The sequence below is a fragment of the Anolis carolinensis genome, chromosome 3, assembly GCF_035594765.1.
Source record: "Anolis carolinensis isolate JA03-04 chromosome 3, rAnoCar3.1.pri, whole genome shotgun sequence".
Classification (NCBI taxonomy): Eukaryota; Metazoa; Chordata; class Lepidosauria; order Squamata; family Dactyloidae; genus Anolis; species Anolis carolinensis.
In genome coordinates this window covers 191141247-191162030 of record NC_085843.1, presented here as the reverse complement: position 1 = coordinate 191162030, position 20784 = coordinate 191141247, and the positions used below count along the sequence as shown (strand labels likewise).

The window sequence follows — 20784 nt, the reverse complement described above, 5'->3', positions numbered from 1 at the left end:
CTGTATCAAAAAGACTTCAGTTCTGATGGGATGATGCAGTCGGTAACGAAAACTTATAACATTCCAGCTTCAAGAATTTTTGCACTTCAAGCATAGTTCTGCTAACTTGCATTATGATACAGTTGAAATTATGATTTTGCTCTATTTTGAGACAGGTAGGAAAAACTGGCCGATTAAGTGCATTGTTTCTGTATTTTTATGTGCCCCATCATTTTATTGTCCACTTACAAATACACCATGTACCCAGCAGGCTATTCAGATAGGTCAAGATGGTCTGCATGTAAACTTGACATATTAAAGAACAAACCAATGACTGATTAGAAGGCATACATAAGTGGACATTTTTAAAAAACTGAGATAGAGCATTACAAACATTTTAAAATCTTGTTTTCAAAATATATAATATTGGCTTGAAAAGATGTTTTTTGAGTTTATAAACCACACAGGTTCATCAGGTTCCTACAGAATTTTATTTTTTCCCATTTAAAATATAGCACTAAAGTTCTCAACACATATAAATATATCTATATTTTCTCAACACACTTTCAAGGCATTGTTACTTTAAAGTGCCTAATAGTAAAAATCTTTCCCTTCAATAGTGTTTTTTTTTAAAAAAATTATCCTGATATGGTTAGGTAATATGTTTTACATTAGTCAGTATACTTGCCAATATTAACCCAATTTCCCCCAATGGGTAGACATCCATTTTTTATATGATGCTCTTTGAGCCAATCCTGCAAACAACAGATAGAATATAGACTAAATGTATTTTCTTTATGCCTCCATATCTCCCTCACCTGAGTGTTTACAGTGTTCCAAGCTGCTATTTTGATTAAAAACCAATTGGTGAAAAGCTCCTGAATGCATGCAAGTTAAAATTCACTTAACACACACTTTAATTTAAAGAGTTCAAGGATTTTAATTTTTGCCTCTGGCTATGGTTCAGTTGCATATTCAGATGTGTTTGTTTCTTTGGCAAGATTGGTAACTACTCCTTCCTTATTTCCAGGCTGATTCATTTCCACTTTGATTTGTTCCTTGGCATTCTCATTACTTATATCCTTAGTAAGGTTTTCCGCCCTAGGATCCACATCCATGTTTTCCTGTGATGATGGAGTATTCTCAGGCAAATGTGAGTGAAGTCCATCCCCTTGATTAGGCTCTGCAACATCTTCTGCTTTCTGTTCAAGTCTTTCCAAGATATTCTGGACTTTCCTTACTCCATCTCTCCTGGCCTGTCGAACATCAGGACGACCCTCTGGGTCCACAGAGTCCAAGGCTAGCAGCTCTTTGGTCAAATACTCTTCTATCATTAGATATTTTTTGCCATTCTTCTTACCTTGAAAAGAATCGACTTCCTGCTCCAGTAATTGTACTCTGTTTAGAACAGCTTCAACTTTCAAAAGTCCTGGATGTTTTGGAGGCTCTTCTGCCTCTGAAGTTTTCTGTGGTTTGCTTTCTTGTGGGGGAGATATTTCTTCTACAGGAGCTGCTTTAGCAGGGCAAGGAATCTTTTTATCAACATTTTCTGCTGTGGGAGGTGGTTTTTGTGGGGACGGCTTAGTATCTGCATCTGTACGGTTGACTTGAATGGGGATAGAAGGAGCAGGCATTGGGACTGCCTTGTTTTCAAACTTAGCATCAGGCGGTAACGTCGGTGATGTTCCTTGGGTTGGCACTTGTTGCTGAGAAACCTGGAAAATGATAACAATGGTGTGAGTAATGGTAACTGTGGACCAAGAAAACAATGACAAAGATTGTACCTTTACACAGTTACAAAACCAAGTTCAAAACTTCCAGATGCAAGGCATTTCTGGGATTCATCAGCCTTAGGTTCTATGTCTATATATAATGGTCAATGGTTCATACAACCCAAAACAGGTCACGGCTTTGTTTCTGAGGGTACATCTGCACTGACACTTTATTCTGAAGGGAGGAGGTCTGAATCATCTTGCTGCATTGACACACACAATGAAATAAAGAACAAATGGATGAATTATATGGAATGGGTCAAAAAAGGGGAAGCCAACACAATCATCTTACAGAAATTAAGAAAACTGTGTGCATGGTTAAATATAATAGTATAGAATAAATATGTGGTCGGAGGAAGGGATGAGGGGTGGGTAACACAGGTGGCTTTAATATTTCAAAAATTAAATGTTATTTTAAAAAAAGGATGTATATAAGAAGACTTATGTTAACAGCCTATTAAATGAAAGTGGAATGTACCTCATATCATACAACACATGTACAACCACTAAGGTTGCAACCATCCATGGATATTTTGTAGAACTGTACATATTTTTTTTTTTAAAAAAAAACACCTCCAGGTAATGGCACCTAACTTGCCCTGTTGATCAGGTGTTTGCAGTGCCCATGAGGCAGGAAACGATATTGGACACTGCTTGGTGTCTGGAGAGATGATATTCAGAGCAACAAGGCAATTACAGAATGGAGGAGGAAATGAAGGCATTGTTCTTTCCCCACACCTACTGCTTTGTAGTTCTGGATATCATCACTCCGGGAGCTGAGTGATATCCAGCACCATTTTTGTGCCCAGGGCACTACAACCATTAGATCACCCAGGGCGCTACAACCACCAGATTAATGGGAACAAGACAAGAGTAGTGGTTGAGAAGTGCTGAATCAATTCCATTGCTACTTGGCCATGCGGCAGCCATCCAGCCAGACCAGTTTGTGGTTGTGCAGTACAGCTGCCATTCATTTCTGAAGCAGCTTGTGGGTATGCAGTACAGCCTATAGCAAAGCTACCTTGGAGTACCCCTTTCCAGATCAGCATTGCCTTTACTGGCTGGTGAAGATGCCCCCTAAGAATATGACCAGAATTAAGACATATAAAAAGTCAACAAGAGACCACCACTACCCCAATCCCCTTTTAACTGTGAAAATCAAATATAAATGCTAGTTCTCTTATCTCACAGTTGCGCTAGAACATAGATATCAACAGTTTCAATTTTGAAAAGGCAGAGGTATACTTTGTAGTCAGTCATGAGGTTACTAGCCAATTTATCACACCAATTAATGGGATATAATTTTCAGTACATCTCTCTAAAATGAACTAAGGAATTAACAGAACAATCTCTAAAGAAAATCAAACAAGCTCACCACACTCACTTGAGGTTTGACTGATTGTACTCTGATGGGAGTTGGAGATTGGACTCTGCCTGGTGAACTTTCACGACTTCCCGAGCCTCTCTGTGATGCCCTAAATGGGGACGGTGCCCTTTGTGGCTTCTGATCCACATTATCAACCTGGATTTGATGGTACACTGGTTGGTGAGCTTGGTAATCACTCTGCTGAGCTGGATAATGTGTCTTCTGTGCTTGATGATAGGCCTGTGATGGTTGTCTTGGAATATTTCCCTCATGGATGACAGGGATAGGAATATACCCACGAGGGAGTTGTTGGCCTCCTGGGCTAGGTCTTCCTGATAGCTGAGGAGAAATTGTTGGTGACTCGGAAGGTGCAGTTGATGGAGATTGCTGGAATGGGGAGAAAGTGCTATTAATATTATATGTTCAGTTTTTAAAAAAAGACATCAAAAGTGTTCAGATACCTGATGTTTCACAATTCTACCTAGTTCCAACCATGATACTGAGCATGACAATAGCTACATGGTATACTGACTGACTAAGCAGATCTGCATAACTTGACCTAGATGCTAGAAATAACTTGTGTCAATATATTTTTTCTACTAACAGATCTCACTTGGGGATTGAAGAGCTATCAAGGATCACAACAGGTTGAAGCAAGTATACTTAGCAACATGTTTTAATCCTAGGAAAACTCCCTCTGAGGATTTTCCCAGGCCCATCCAAAACTGGGAGAACTCCAAAAATGATTAAGAATATTTTTCAGTTTTGTTCTATGAGTTTCTGTTATTACTGTAAATAGTTGTAAAACAATTAATTATAAAAGAAAATTAACAAAAGTAATGCCAAAACCCCCAAGGAAACATGTAGCTCCTGAGCCAGTTAACACCACAAACTTCGAAGTGGTTTAACAATAAGCATTGTCAAAATTCTGACTCTACAGCAGGTATGGGCAAACCTCAGCCCTCCAGGTGTTTTGGACTTCAACTTCCACAATTCCTAACAGCTTGCTGTTGGGAATCATGGGAGTTGAAGTCCAAAACACTTGGAGGACTGAAGTTTGCCCATACCTGCTATCCAGACTGCTCTGCTTTTTGTAAATGCAAGGTGAGACACTACTGTCTGCTACACACAGTCATCAAAGGGCTGACAAGTGATGTTATTTATGCAAAGCTATAGACTTGGGGTGCATTCTGTAATTTACAGTATGTTTTATGGCTATGTTAATACAAATCCAGATAAAATAGTGTGTATGTGCATGTATTGACTAAACACTTAGATTCCTACTGGGGGAAAAATTAATACAGTACTCATTTCCCCCTATTTCCTCCTGGCTAACGACACTCCCAATAAACATCCACTGCTTGATATACCTCTGCAACTACAACCAGAATCAGATGTAATGCATTCATAACATCATACTCAATCCTGTTGCTATTGCTTTAGGCAGGCACTACCATTGTTCCTATGTCTAGCAGTGGAAAAAATGACAATTTAACAACCACCTTTTAGTTTTAAAACTCATCAAATGTAACAAAAAGGAAGGGTACTGACAATCTGGAGTCACAACAGCTGTGTAACAAACCTCAAATATCACGTTATGCTGCCAATGAGACAGCTATGAAAATCTGGGGAAACTCGGATTTCTCTTTTGCTGAGTTAATCTGTTTCAGTGCAAAAAGGAAAGGAATCAGGTGATGCCCTTAAATATTTTAGCATGAACATTTGTGGATTTCAATCAGAACCACTGATGAAATGCCATCTTTAAAGTACATGTATTTAAATTATAGCTAAACTTCCCTGTCATTTGATGGAAACATTCATAACTGAATAAGCCTTGCAGCTATATTTCAGGTTTAAAAATTCCTCTTCTGAAAGGAAAGGTTTGCACCGAATGCAGCATATATAGTTTTCCTTTACTGGTACTGCAGAACTTGATATACTTCAGTGAACAAAATATTCCTTTAATATTCAATCGTACATGAAATTTAACTTCTAATCATCCGGCTTTTCAATATTAAGGCACAAATAGTACAATACAGGTAGTACCTGAGTTACAACATCCGATTTATCGTACATACGACACCTAGTTAAAAATGGGGGTGAGGCAATAGGAAGTGAGAGGAAATCTACCTCCAGGGAGGGATATTCACTCCTGTATTATGATGGGGAAAAGGGGTTTCCAGTGAAGCTTGATCAACAATCCTTGTTCCCACGACAACCCACCATTTTCAAAATCTAGTTGTCATAAGGACAGAAAGTGAAGTGAAATATTACAAATAGGGGCACAAATAGCAAAATAAATGTTACAGGGGTGTAAAACCTTCCCTATGCAATCCAAAAATAAATAAATAATTGGCTGGAGATACACTTAAAATGTACCTGTTCAGACTTACATAGAAATTCAATTAAGAATAATCCTACAGAACCTATCTTGTTTGTAACTCAGGTACTGCCTGCATTAGTTCAGTTCTGATTTAGATTTAGGATGATGATGATGATGATGATGATGATTATTATTATTATTATTATTTTATTCATTTCTATCCCACTTTTTCCCCATAAATGGGATTCAAAGCAGAATACCATCATTTTCAGAACTATTCAAAATGCAGAAAAAGAACAAAGTCCTGCATGTCTACATATTTAATAAGTAACAATTTGTGTGCACTTACCTTTCTGCACAAACTGCTAGAGATAAAAAATAGTATGCTAACTATCTCCTCAGAACATATGTAAATGCCTGTACAAAATGAGTCATAATTTAAACAGCCAATTATGTGACCAGTATAACTCAGTCCCAAGCTATCATTTAGATCTTAAGCCTTGTAAAGATTCCAATGTAAAACATACCACAGTCGTTCTGTCAACTTACCTCAGATCCATGTGAGGAGGGAACTTGTGTTGGGGCAGCTGCTGTTGTCTGTCCACATTGTTTATCTGCCTGGCCAACTTCTGCCATTCCCATAGCTGGGGACTGTGAACGGGCAAAATTTCCCCTTATTGGTGATGATGCTCGCATTGTGGGAGGAATGGTTTCTGTCTTGACTCGTTGCATGCTAGGCTGATAGCCAGAATAGTATGAATGTTGCTGCCTGTTGTCCAAACCTTCATGTATTACAGGAATGGGGATGTAACCAGCACGAAGCTTTGGGTATCCCATATTTCCTTCTCTTGCTTGAGACACGTTTGGACTATTTCCAGATAGACCATTCGCTGATTGATTTTCCTAGACAAACAAACATCACAGTGCAGATAGAGAAGTTAGGATCTTTAGAGTTCAGAAAAAACTGCTAGCAATACTTATGCATCAAGCTACACTTCTTGTTGTCTTATATGGATGTATTCCCCTGAAGAACATATCATATTCTAATTTGAAATAGGATATCTATAGATGTAGATAAAATAAAATCGCATAAACTAGAGGGAAAGTTTTTATTCATACAGTATATAAAAATTTCACCGTGTCTGTTAAAAATATTTTGATATTTTAAGGTAAGTATATGCAAATATATTTTGAAGCATACAGGAATTACAGTGGACCATTGTTAAGGATGCTTTTAGTTCATGGTCTTGTTCAACTAATTATTAGATTACACAAACTGTAACAGCATTACAAGCACAGCCTCATGTTAAGGGCAAGACATATCCCGAGGGGGTTGTGAGCTGTTCAGACCACACAGGGGACATCATCAGAGAGGGTGACACTTAAATTTTTGTGTGGGGATGGGTTTTTCTTGGGCATAATAGTATTTGATTATTGTCCAGAAGATGTGAAAAGCGCAATGCTACTGTCTGCAAGGAAGTTTCAGCAAGGCTCTGGAAAAGTACAGAGAAGACCCTTTCCTTCAATCATAGAGATGCCAGCAATTTCTAGTAGTGTATATCACAGAGGTACTGAGAGCAGTTACACATCCCTGTTCTGGCTTTGCTGAGGGTGGAAGCCTTTACAGCAGTGGTTCTCAACCTGGGATCCCCAGATGTTTTTGGCCTTCAACTCCCAGAAATCCTAACAGCTGGTAAACTGGCTGGGATTTCTGGGAGTTGTAGGCCAAAAACATCTGGGGACACCAGGTTGAGAACCACTGCTTTACAGTCTCAAAATCATATGTGCCTCCCGTCTCCCTTTCCTTTTCAGTTTTTCTTCCATTGGTCTTTTTCTCCCTATCTTCTTCCCAGTGATTGGACATTTTCCTTCTCTCTCCAGCAGTACCTGAATAAGTGAGATAGGCCATGGGGTAGGGGGTTGTTTGCATGGTGTGCAGGAATAAAACCATCACTATTCCCAGTTGCCACTTGCTATTGGTAGCTTTCTCCCCTCTTTTATAGCGAGCAGCAGTAATAAAGGCATCCCCCACTTATTCAACAGGTTAGGAACCATAGCACTCCATAATAATGTTCATAATGGCACCTAATAGTTCTGCAGCTTGACGATTTCCAACTTTTGACAGTGCCCTGATCCCTAATTCATTGAAAAAGAATGCCTGTAATAGCTGATTTTAACATATTTTCGACTATTTTAAGCTACAGTATTGGGGTATGATCTGGTATGGGAGGAGGTCCATGGCAGTCATACCATGAATTATCATACGAAATGAACCAACCCTAGTGACTATCACTGGCAGATAGAATAATCACTTTCCATCATTACTGTGGAAGCAGATGGGGCAAGGGTGGTGGTAGAAGTTGTTTTGCAAATGATCAATGTGTTCTTTTCAAACTTCACCATGTTGGAGAGGTTGATTAATGTTTAATAGGGGACTCACAACAGTATGACAAGTTTCATTAAGAATTTCCCAACAGAGGTTGCCAAGTTTGGACTCATTTTCTTCATTTCTATTGCAGCTATATCTACTGATTCACTTTCCAGTTGAATAAAAGTATCTCACAGGTTTAAACAAAATCCAAGGTCTCCCAAAATAAGACAAAATTGCCTTCAAGGGTTGGAGAATGTAAAAATGTCCACAGGAGTTGCAGACAACCCAGAAATCATGCCTCCCCCTACCTCCAGTTATAGAAAGAACAAAAGTATCATAGTTTACAGGGAAACTGGGACTAAAATAATCCAGTCAGTCTATCCAAAAGTATCTGAAAAGTATTAAGTCACACAGGGGGGAAAGCCTGTGGTCTTGATTTGCGGACCAAAACTTGTCCTTATTTTTATAGACACAAACTGTATGGCCAGCAAGTGCATCCTGAAGCCACAGTTCATTCCAAAGGTACAGAGGGCCTACACTGTGCCAACGATCTTATAATATTTTTTGTTCTTTTTGTTCCTCTGTTGGTTTTCCTTTCCAAGTATATTTGCAATGCAACCTTCTAGATGGACATTAAAAAAATCAGGAAACAGATTTATGCCACTTCCAGGTGCCATTTTCAGTCACTTCTGTTGTTGTTTGAGGTAAAGATGGTTTGAGAGGGACATGAATAAGGATGTTTTGAGTTCACTGTTTCAACTATGTTAATAAATAAATTCTGTCAGGTATTATTTAATACCAATTACTTCCTAGCTAGCATGCCCCTCATCATCAACTGTGGAGAGGATTGTGTGTAGCTTCTAAATCAGTCCTACTGTTAGCAAATCTGCTAGTCCCATCGTACTTCCAAGGCAAAGAGATAAAAGGGAAACAACATAATACAGACAAAGGCCCCATCTACACTGGCCATTTAATGCAGTTCAAAGCTAGCTTCTAACTGTGGTGACAAGACAACAATTTCTGCAAAAGTAAGTGGTCTTAATGGTTTTAATTCATAGCTGTATGTCATTGTTTAGATATTCTGATTTGATTTTTACATGTATGTTTGGCATTGAATTTTGCCATTATTGTTATAAACCTCTTTGAGTCCCCCCAGGGGTGAGAAAAGTATACAAATGCAGTAAATAAAATAATAAAACAAATAAGTGAAAGAAAGCCCTCTATATGCACATGTGCTCTATGGTTTGTGTAAACACTATTCGGGTCTCAAACCCATTGCAGAATTTCATAGAATCATAGGGTTGGAAGAGGCCACAGGGGCCATCCAGTCTAACCCCCAGCAATGCAGGACCACACAATCAAAACACCCCTGACAGATGACCATCCAACCTCTGCTTAAAAATCTCAAGAGAAGGAGACTACACCACACTGCAAGGAAGCACATTCAATTGCCAAACAGCTCTTACCATAAGGAAGTACCATAAGGAATCCTCTCTCCTGCAATTTGAATCTATTACTCTGTGTCCTAGGGCCCTTCTACACTGCCATATAATCCAGAATATCAAGGCACATAATCTACATTATCTGCTTTGAACTGGATTACCTGAGTCTATACTGCTAGATAATCTAGTCCAAAACAGATAATCTGGATTCTATACAGATTAGTAGAAAACAAGCTTCCCCCCTCCTCAATGTGACATCCTTTCAAATATTTAAACATGGCTATCATGTCCTCTCTCGGCCTTCTTTTTTCCAAGGTGAACCTACCGTAGAGCCCTGCTTATCCATCATAAACTGGCGGGCAGCATGATGGATAAGCGAAACTGACGGATAACAGGGTGGGTGCTCGTTCGCCCAGTCATCCTTTCTCCCTCACTCACTTACCAAGCCGGGTCCCAGCAGCGGCGAGGCAGCACTGGGATCTGTCGGAGTGAGTGAGAGAGAGAGAGCGAGGGAGGGCCTTCACCGCCCTCCTTCGCTCACCCACCTCCGTCCCTCGGCTCCTTCGCGATGCCAGGTCCCGGTAGCACCAGGGCCCGGCCTGGCGAAGGCGTGAGCGAGCGAGGGCCTTTGCTGCCGTCCCTCGCTTACCCATCTGCTGTCCCTCAGCTGCTTCACACGGCCGGGCTCTGGTGTTGTTGTATGACAATTTCAATTGCACAGGCTCCATGCATCTATTCCAATGAAAGACAAATTTGGAATAAAAGACGCAACACTTTGCTGACTATGCTTTCTCCATTCCTGCTTTTCAAGCAGGGGATTTCAAATGACAAACTGTGGGCAGTACATATGGAACAGCTCAACTTTCTGCACTGCAGAAGAACCATTCTATTTGAAATGATGAATTTTTGACCCAAGAATATTATAAGAATCACACTGGTGGAGTTTGAAAATCTCTAGAGAGGACACTGCCGATATCTCAGGCCCGCCTTGTGGGAACAAGGGAGAGGGCCTTCTCTGCTGTGGCTCCCCGATTGTGGAACTCACTGCCCATTGAGATTAGGCAAGCCCCCACATTAGTAGCCTTCAAGAAAGACCTAAAAACATGGCTCTTCCGTTGTGCTTTTGGAGAGTAACTACTATATACTACTTCTCTGTTGCTCCCCTCCAATATCTATCCTCTAGACTGCACCACTATCTTTTGACCCTGTTCTTTGTGGTTTTTATTCTTATTTCTTTCTCACCCTGAGTTTTAACTTAGTGTTCATGTGGCCCGCCCTTGTTTTTATTGTTCTCCTGATTTTGCGTTGTAATGTATATTATTATCTATTGTATTGTTCAATGTGTTATGATATGTTGTTCTTTTATATTCTGTTATATTGTATTGTTCTGGGCATGGCTCTATGTAAGCCGTCCCGAGTCCCCGTTGGGGAGATGGTGGCGGGGTATAAATAAAGTTTTTATTATTATTATTATTATTATTATTATTATTATTATTATTATTATTATTATTATTATTATTTCAGGCACTGATGAATTAAGCTGCAGATACCTGTCTTACAAATATGGGGACCATACTGTACTAGTAAAACTGAAACCCATGAAGTTAGGTAATGATGTTACTAAACCGCCAATCAGCTAACAAAAGGAAATGCCCTTATCATTGTTTCGTAAATTGGCTTAAACTGAGAACTCTTAGTTTCTCCACATGTTCATTTCAATAAATGGAAGCCAGACCTATGGCAATTCTTCACACTTATGAATTAGCTTTTAAAGCGGAATGGTAGATTTCCAACCTATGCACATCCATCCACACATCTGAAGATTAATTAAAACCTAAGCCAAAATGTATGCCCCTATAAAAATCCACATCATGTCCTAAAACAATAGCAGTTTATAGACCTGAAGGCCAGAATATTCAGGCTATTGTTCTTCTGCAGGCCTTCTTAAAGCTACACATCTGGACTGCAAATCTGAAAACACTATATAGAATGGCCCTATTTCTCCACAATAAAAGTGTTAACACAGAAATACTTAACAGGATTCTATTGGAGGGCAATGCTGGAATTGTCTGCCTTGCTGCTATTTAAAGAATGGTATCAGTGTTATATGCAGATTAAGGCTGTGCGATGGGTGAAAAAAAGTTTCAAAACGCATCACAAAATTAGGGGTGCAGGTGTTTTGTTTCTAAAATGTTTTGAAAGTATAGTTAGTGACAATTTTGTTACTTTTTTGTTTTGCTGTTTTGTATTATTTTGATGTGTTTGAATTGGATTAAGGTACTGAATGTTTGACTTTCTGTATATAAACCACCCTGAGTCCCCTTGGGGAGAGAGGGCAATCTAAAAAAAGAATTATTATTATTATTGCACAAGTGGGGGAACTTCAGGGGCTCCTTTCTCCCTCATTTTTACAGCTATTGGGGTGAAATTTGCTACAATGGTAGAACACATTTACCACTATTAGCCCATCAAGTTTCAGAATGTTTCACCTGTTTTTGGGGAATTTTCAAAGTTTTTATAAACATTTTAAAAAGAAAACTACAAGAGCTGTCTCATTGAATTTTCAATACAATGACCAAGATATGAGGGAATCATTTCCCCAACTTTCAAAAATATTCATACATCTACTGATTTTAGGGATAATTTTAAAGTTTGGACAAAACTTTATTTTAAAAAAGCCACAACAGTTATTTCATTGAATGTCTCATATTAATCAATTGACCTTCCATTTAGGGCTTTTTCCCAGTCCAGCACAGAGATTTACTTACTAGAAGTATTAATCAGTCCTTCTTTTTGCAGATTCAACAATTTATTGGAACTCTGGCTGGCTGCTGCTATGGAGGGACAAATCCCTCCCCTATGCTGATTGGGGCTTTCTGATGTTAACAGAATCCTGGAAAATGTAGTTTAGGGCAGGGCCTTTTGATTTATCTGGTATAGGGCTACTTGCCTTCCCAAACTACATTTTCCAGAATTCTGTGCTTTCTCAGTCTCTTTCCCAGAGAACTCTGCTTTATCCGTTGCTTCCCTCTCCTAATGGTGAGAAGCCACTAATTTAAAGAATTTTTGGCTTTGCTTTGCTTGTTTGTGCTAAAAAAGAAATTGACTTTGGGAGGCTTCAGAGATTTACAAAATTCAAACAAAAAGTGTATTGGGTAAGTTTTGATTCTTAAGTTTTTAACGCGAGCCACGTCCACAAGCCGGATGTCACATCATATGTACGAATTTAATCTGATTTATGAAGAATAATGAAAATTTTGCACAGTCCTTATGCAAATGGATCTACCTGAAATCAAATAGAGATTTACCAGATGCAATAATGTGAGAATGAAGCTGTGAGAGAAAGGAAGGATGAGTAGGAAGATGAAAAGAAAAAGCTATTGAGAGAGATGTAAGATAAAGGCTCTCAAGCTTAAGTATGCTTGTAACATGACCCTAACATTCTACATTGGATGGAAACGGAATTTGTACAAGAGATTCCCCCATTTAAATCCTCTAATGAAGCTCTTCCTGCAGTGGTCTTTCTATTTTTGGACTACATTCTAGATGAATCTCCAAGTAAGATCAGGTAACAAATATTTCTGTTGCTTACAGGATAAATATCATTCAGTAAGGGCCAAACTACATGTGACAGTAGAAGACACACATCTCTAAAGGCAGATCTAGCTATTAATGTGATAACAGTAATTTATAGAAATTGCACCAAACCCTTCCTATGGAGTTTATTTTTCTGGATCTTCTCCCTACTTTCTGGTTTAGTTCTTAGACTGGAAGGGAGAAAAGCAGCAGATGAGGTATCACTCATAAATTTCTATTGTACAGTACCTTATACTGCACTTAAACTGAATTTTATGTACAATCGAGTCAGATATGTATTTAAACAGACTAATGTACCACCATCATGCACTTTTATTGTGCTTTTCCTGCATGGCAGGGGGTTGGACTAGATGGCCCATGTGGTCTCTTCCAACTCTATTATTCCATGATTCGATTGTTCGGTCCTATGTGAAGGCTCTGTTCAGTTGCCTTGTTAACTGACATATCTCAGTTAACAAGGCAACTGACAAAGAATTTTCTTTTTATAAAGTCTTAATGCTAATTCACACGCATGTTTGCAACAGACAATGTAAACAGAGGGCACTTCTCCACTGGTTCTTTAAGCAAGCTTGATCCAGCACCCCAGATGATGGATTGAGGCTGCTGGCAATCCAAAAGGAACTGCCTGAGTCACCAATTTGGTGCCGCTGGACAAGGACCCTAACTGCCTCCCCCTGAAAGAAGAGCTATGTGTTTTACTTACACTAAAGCAAAATTAGATTCTAGTTTTATCCCCTCCCAGACAATAGGTAAAATGTAAATTGTACATAATAAACATAATTTTGATTCAACATTTAATAGGCTTTGAAATATTACAGGTAGGCCTGACTGTAGCATGGCTTCTGTAAATTTTCTACAATAAGATATCATTTAAAACACACTACAGTTGTTGTTTCTAATATTCTACTCCCCCACATCAGTATCAGTGACTAATCAGAATTCTCACCCCTACACTACCTTTGGAACAAAGAAACAGCTACTGTGTTTCATTTGAATGTGCTTTTCCTTCAATTATTATGTGTGCATATTTTCAATTTCAGAAATGAATGTAAATATAACTGACATGCAAGCAAGAATCACTTGTGCTAAGTTTCTGCCTGGAGTAAATTTGATTGAACTAAATACAGTATTTACCGGTATAATGGAAATGCTGACAACACACTGAAAGAACATCATAAACTCATTATTCTACTTGAACAGTACAACTGTTTAGATCTGCAATTGCACCATACAGATATAAATTTAGTCACTGTATTTCTATATTTTACTCTATCCTAAAAAAGAATTAAATTGATACAACTCCTGAATAACATTCATGAAAGAGTTGTCAAACAAAAACTGAATAAACAGGCCTTGTTACATGCCCTTCCTTTCTCAAACTAATTTTCTATTTCTGTTGAAACAGAATTACGTACTAGTATGCCTGGCCAACATATTAAAACTAGGTTTGAAATTTAATAGTATATCTGAATCACCTTCTCTTGCTTTCATAAACCTAGCAAGCTGGATGAGCTTCACCATATATGTCCCCAATATCCTTTAGAACAACTTTGGGAGAAAGGGAGATTGTTGAGATTTTCACATATTTTTTGCCACTTCAATTCTCATGGTTATCATATTGTATTGTCGTGAAGGCTTTTGTGGCCAGAATCATTGGGGTGCTGTATGGCCATGTTCTAGCAGCATTTCCCCCTGCATCTGTGAAGATACTAGCCACAGATGAAGGCAAAACATTTTTTTGCAGTCCATAAATTACTTTGTATAGTCGACCCTCCATATTCACAAGAATTAAAGGCACAATGACTTAAATCGCCATTTACCCACCACCGAAGTTATGAACCAGAAGACCTTGTTTTGGAGAGTGGACTGACATTGAAATCGGAGCTACACACTGCTTCCAGCTTGCCTCTGTTTATACTTCGCAGGATGGTTAGTTGGCAAGCTCTTCGCTGCTACCTCTCTCTTTCATAGCTTTGAGGAGAGGGGAGGAAGCAGCAATGCTTTTGACAACTGCCCCCTAAAGCCTACGCATCAGGATACTTCAAGGGAGCAGTAAGCCCACGAATAATCAAAACTGTGAATGCCAAACCCACGAATGCCAATAAAGATGCATTAGTAGAAAATGATGCTGTGTGGATTCTTTCCAGCCACTTTCTCATGCTTGGAAGTGAATGGGTGGTAATAGAAAGATGTGTCAAGATATCTGGTTATTTAAATGCCCATCTGCTCCTCTTGGTTTTGATAAACATCCTTATCTTACATTATCTATTCTATTTGCTTGCCTTATATTTGCTTTTCTGAAGCATCTGGTAAAAGCAAAATGAGATAAAAAATATAGAAGGCACAACTAAGAGATCTCTTTCCCTCATACCTTTCTGCAATTTAACTCAGAAATACACATACCTATCTTTGCCCTTTCATTTCTTTTGATGAAGGGGAGAACAGCTCAAAATCAAAAGAAAGACAGAAGAATGCATTAGGGAAAAAATACTTCACATAGCTCTTTGCCACTTTCTTCTCCTTACATATGTAAGTTTATATAAGAGATTTCATTTGCCATGCCACTACATGCAGATGAAGAAATGGATGGCTAACCCTTTCAAGTACAAGAGGTTGCAATCAGGAGACACATCCTGACAGAACATAGCAGAAGAGTTGCTAGAGAAGTGGAAGAACTGTCTTGTTAAAAAGGGTAGGGTTGCTGTTAGCATGAGGTCATGAGTAGGATAAACAAAGGTGCAGCCGGCATGAATTGTGCAGCCAGGAAAGAATAATGTTCAATCTTTGTATGCTTCATATGACTTCTAAGGAAGATGAAATCTAGTGAGGAAATCTAAGTCTTACTTAACACATCTCAGTCTGTTTCTTCAACAATTAAAAGGAAATACAAAGAGGAGGCAAAGCTGACAAATTTGTTCATTTTAGACTAGTTTATCCATTTTAGAAGATATTTCAAATCTTTTTTTACATCAGGAAGAAATGTTTTTCCCCCCCACTGGCAAGGCATATCTTGCTTGTGTTTCATACATTCCTTACGTAGGCTAATACTTGCATAATCTGGCCATTTCTTTATATACACAAGAATGCTGCATCAAGAGCAATTGTATATTAGTGTTGTGATTATTAATCTATGAATATGGTTTAAAGACAGGAGATGTGCTGCTCCAGACAATGCACCATGTAAATTAGAAAACATGTTTGAACTAGTAATTTGAAAATCAGAGCTTCCACAATGATGCTTCCCAACACCCAGCTAAAACCCCCTTTTATCTCACTCCATTGCCTCATATCTTAAATGATGTGTAATTTTCCTGGCTAGGACTGTGTTTGTATAAACAAACAGATCAGATAAGTAGAGCAGGATGAGGAAGGCAGAAAGGTCAAAGAGCTGCTATAAAGACGAAACTATAACATACTTTCCTGTCCTTATGGTAGATTATTGTCTCCCTTAAATTTTAGTCTAGTTTTCTTTGCTATTTGGTGCCATTTTTCTATGATTTCTTATTCATCACACTTATACTATATTTCTCACATTAAATATGGTGAGACCAATGGTATTACAGAACTGTATTGTGCTACTTAGGGATGCTTTATGTTGTTGTATTCAATACTTTTTAAAGTATCTGGAAAAGCAGGGTTCTTAAACACTTATCAAGAATACTTATTTAAAAAGTTGACTCGCTCATCAGCTTTATTAGTTTTTTATGTTTTAGTCAATTCTATCACATGTGTTCTTTATACAATTCATACATATGCTAATTCAGTGGCCTTTGTGATTGTTTCCTGAATCAATATCACTGCAAACTTGCTGGCAAGGAAGGAGCAGGACCTTAGGCAGTTTAAAATATGTGTATGTCTTACTGCATATTCTTGTCATCTACTGAACTCTCATAGTCAAAACAAAATGATTTGCTTTGGATTAAGACGTGCCCTCACTGACAGCAACACGCTGTATTTCCTAGACCATATGAAGCCATTCACCCCACATGCCTATAAAAGGAAGTAGAGCTTAAAGACTCCACCAGAAGGTGATGAAATAAATGTTGCATAAAGAGAACCTCCATCATTTATGCACTGTAGACCTTAAATATTAAATCAAGGCCCCTTAAAAAGAGCTTTACAGTCCTTGCTGAAGACGAAGATGGCACACATGTTCTAGCAAGATGTTTATCATGCATGTGCCTCAAAAGCAGTGGACATATAATTTTCATGTTCATTGCAGCACAGTAAGATGCTTACAATGACACAATGGAAAAACAATAATAAGAAATAATTATAGTATGGAAAATTAATCATGTAGCTATCAAAATATTAATCAGGGCCTGCTAGGACAGTATAAAAGAAGAGGGTAAAAATCCTTGATTCAGGGCCTGTGTAGAGAAAAAGAGAGAATGTAAATGGGATTTATACAAAAGGAAAGCTAATTTGGAAGCTGTCTGGTATTACAGGCACCATTATATATGTTGAGAAAAGACTGACATATGGGAAGAAGTCACTTGCTGTAATGAAGAAGATACTTATTCATATCATCACTATCTATGCCAAGAAAATGCATTTCCTAACTCCAGAAATAATTAGGTTACCTGCACCCTGCAAAAGACAATATAAAATCAAACTCTTATCATTCTGGTCTCAACCATGGAGCTACAGAGATGACAAAAATCTGATACTTAGGATGCCTTTAAGGCTGCCTCAAGAAAAGACCTCAATAAAGTAAATGACAAATCAATGAATTGAAAAATTCCTCATTTGCTCCCTATTCTAATCAACACATCAATTTGGGGGGGGGGGGGGGCAGTTACTACCCTGTTTCCCTGAAAATAAGACATCTGTGATGACTCATGGGCCATGTAGTCCCGTTCCTAGTGCTGTTGTGTCAGATGAAGAGGAAAACTTGGGTTTTCCACCATTTCAGCCAGAAAGGGAACTTTCCCAGCCAGAATTGGAGCCCTTGCACCTGCAGGAGGTTTGTCTTCCAGAAATCTGCCAAACAAGCCCTGAGTCAAAATCTCCCCCATTTTCTCGCCGTAATTATTATCAACAACAAAAAGGAGTTCAGCAGGCTAATCGCAGAAGCCTGAGAATCGCAGCAAAGCATTCAGATGATTAAGCCAGCTTCCATGAGAAATTTTAGGGAGTCATACATCTGGACACAGAGATTGACTTTCGTTTCTGGTTCCCCAGAGAAGTGTTCTTTGGTGGGAAAACGAGACCCTATTTAGGTTCCTTGCCCCTTTAGGAATCTTGCGGAGTCAATTCGTCAGCTACTGGAGTAGTGTGTGTGGACAGCGCTACTCCCGCTTCCAAGCCTTGTTCCTGTTTCCAAGCCTCCGCTCCCAGCCTTGTTTACTCCCCGGATCTTGCCTTGCTTCCCGGACCTTGCCAAGTATTTACCACGGATCTTGTTCTTGCTCCTCGTTCCTTGTTGCCTTGTTTCAAGCCTTGTGTTCCAAGTATCAAGTTAATTCCTAGCCTTGCTCAGGTTTCATGGACTAAAGGACCTTGTCAACTCCCCTCACTTTGCTTGGCAAGTGAGTGTTTCGGTTATTGGATTACAACTTTGGACCTTAATATTTCATATTGGACATTGTTTCTTTGGACTAATTTTGACCATCCCTGAAAGGTCTATTTCTGAACTATTTCCTACACTTGCTTTTATTAACCTTATATATTTCCTTAATAAAGATATTAGATAGATTCTGGCCTCTGTGTATGGTTATTGGTGCTCTGCAGCCTGGGTCGTGACAGTTTGACTCCGCCACCCTAAGCACCAATTAACCTAGGCCAGAATGTCTACCGGAGCCGGACCGGGGGGCCAGCCACTCAGCTACACCATCGACAAGGACGAAGTGCACCGCATCCGTGATAAGCTCAATGCGCAGGATGGTGAAATAAGGGGTTTGAAGGAGCGCGGAATCCGTCTCCCGGCCATGGCGTTGCCAACCAAGTTTTCGGGAGAAGCTTCTAAGGTTCATGTTTTCCGTCGCCAATGCCAGGCTTATCTAGAGGCCCGTGCTGCCGAGTTTCCCCAAGAAGACATCAAGGTGGCGTGGATTTACAGTCTCCTAGACGGGCCAGCGGCCAACTGGGCGACGGCACTGTTCGACCAAGTCTCCCCACATCTAAGATCAGCGCAACACTTCTTGGACCACCTTAAGGCGACCTGGGGGATCGAGGACAATTTGGAGGCAGCCGGCCACAAACTCCGGCGCCTCTCCCAAGGGGACAGACCCTTGTCCCAGTACATAGCCGAGTTCCGAGTGCTGGCCCATAACACCGGATGGAACGATGTAGCCCTCAGAGGACAATTTCGGGAGGGTCTCAACATCGAGATGCTGGAGGAAATCTCCAAGGTGGATCCTCCACACTCTCTTGAAGCACTCATTGATCAATGTTTACGAGCTGAAGTCATGCTTGCCAACAGAAGGCAATGGATCCGAGGCCAGAGCGGTAGGACCGGAGCGAAACCTCCCGCTCCCACCGGCGTCCAGCCGCGTCCAGTGTGGAGACCCCCACCACCAGCCCCATACTCCAGAGGAAGCGAGGAGGTGCCGATGCAGTTGGGCAATGTGCGTCCCAGATTAGATGCCGCCGAGAAGGCCCGCCGCCAACGCCTAAATCTCTGTTGGTACTGCGGAAACGGGGGCCACTTTGCCAGAGAGTGTCCAGCCAAAGGGAAGCCCGCCGCTCGTCTGGCGGCGGCGTCCTCCACTGAGACGAAGACGTCTGAGGCGGCTGGCGCACAGCCGGCGGGGGAAGCCAGCGACCGGGCGTAGAGAGGCTCGCCAACCCGGTCAAAAACCCCACTCAAGAGCCGCCAACCGGGGTCCTATTTCTTCTAGTGGTCACCTTGTGGTCAGTGAAAAAAGGACCCGTCATGGTCCATGCCATGATAGACTCAGGAGCCACAAACAATTTCATTGATAGAGAGTATGCCGACTCTCTGGGATTGCAATATCATGACTTCAAGAACGCCCGTGTGGTGCAAGCCATCGATGGCCGCCCCCTCAAGACAGGTCCAGTAAGCCAGTGGTCGGAACCCACCAGAATGTGGATAAGGGAACACATGGAAGAGATTTCCTTCTTTGTTACCGAGGTTCCCCACTTCCCTGTGATTTTGGGAATCCCATGGCTGACACTCCACGACCCAAGCATCTCCTGGTCCAACAGAGAACTGCAGTTTGCTTCAAAATATTGCCAAAACCATTGTCTTGTAGCCAAGGTCTGCCAAGCCACAGACGCTGAACCCATCATCACCTTGCCCAAGAAGTACTCGGAATATTGGGATGTATTCAATGAAAAAGAAGCCGAGAGACTACCCCCACATAGACCTTATGACCTTGCCATTGACTTGGTGGAGGGGGCCCCGATCCCGCGAGGACACCTCTACTCCCTGACTGAACCAGAGCAAGAAGCTCTCAGGGAGTTTTTAGAGACAAACCTCCGCAAGGGGTTTATTAGACCCTCTCAATCCCCAGCCGCTTCCCCAGTGATGTTTGTAAAAAAGAAGTCAGGGGACCTACGCTTGGTGGTGGACTATAGAGCATTGAACAATATCACTAAGCGAAACCGGTATCCCCTGCCCTTGATCTCGGACCTCTTAGACCGGCTTCGAGGGGCTAAGGTTTACACCAAACTGGACCTTCGAGGAGCTTATAATCTAGTTCGCATCAGGGAAGGGGACGAGTGGAAGACTGCCTTCCAGACTAAATTCGGTTTATTCGAAACCCTGGTCATGAATTTCGGTTTATGTGGAGCTCCCGCAACGTTTCAACATTTTGTCAACGATATCTTTCAGGATTATCTAGACCGGTTCTTGATTATCTACCTGGACGATTTTTTGGTGTTTTCTAGATCACAATCAGAACATGAGAACCACGTTAGAATGGTGTTACAACGATTGCGGGATCATGGACTTTATGCCAAGCTGGAAA

At 40.3% G+C, this 20784-nt stretch overlaps 1 protein-coding gene across 2 annotated transcripts in view; it reads right to left on the bottom strand.

Moving 5' to 3' along the window:
- Positions 1 to 451: 451 nt before the first annotated feature.
- The window catches only part of bag3 (BAG cochaperone 3), a 32552-nt gene continuing 12219 nt past the window's right edge, over positions 452 to 20784 (bottom strand). Inside the window, exons 2-4 of one of the 2 annotated variants that reach the window (XM_016992246.2) lie at positions 5990 to 6343; positions 3127 to 3504; positions 452 to 1694 (exon numbers count right to left, since the gene is read on the bottom strand). In XM_016992246.2, the coding sequence (XP_016847735.2) occupies positions 936 to 1694; positions 3127 to 3504; positions 5990 to 6343 (1491 nt within the window). In that variant the 3' untranslated portion in view covers positions 452 to 935. The remainder of the gene's footprint in view (positions 1695 to 3126; positions 3505 to 5989; positions 6344 to 20784) is intronic. The other variant, XM_003218615.4, reaches the window with a different exon arrangement.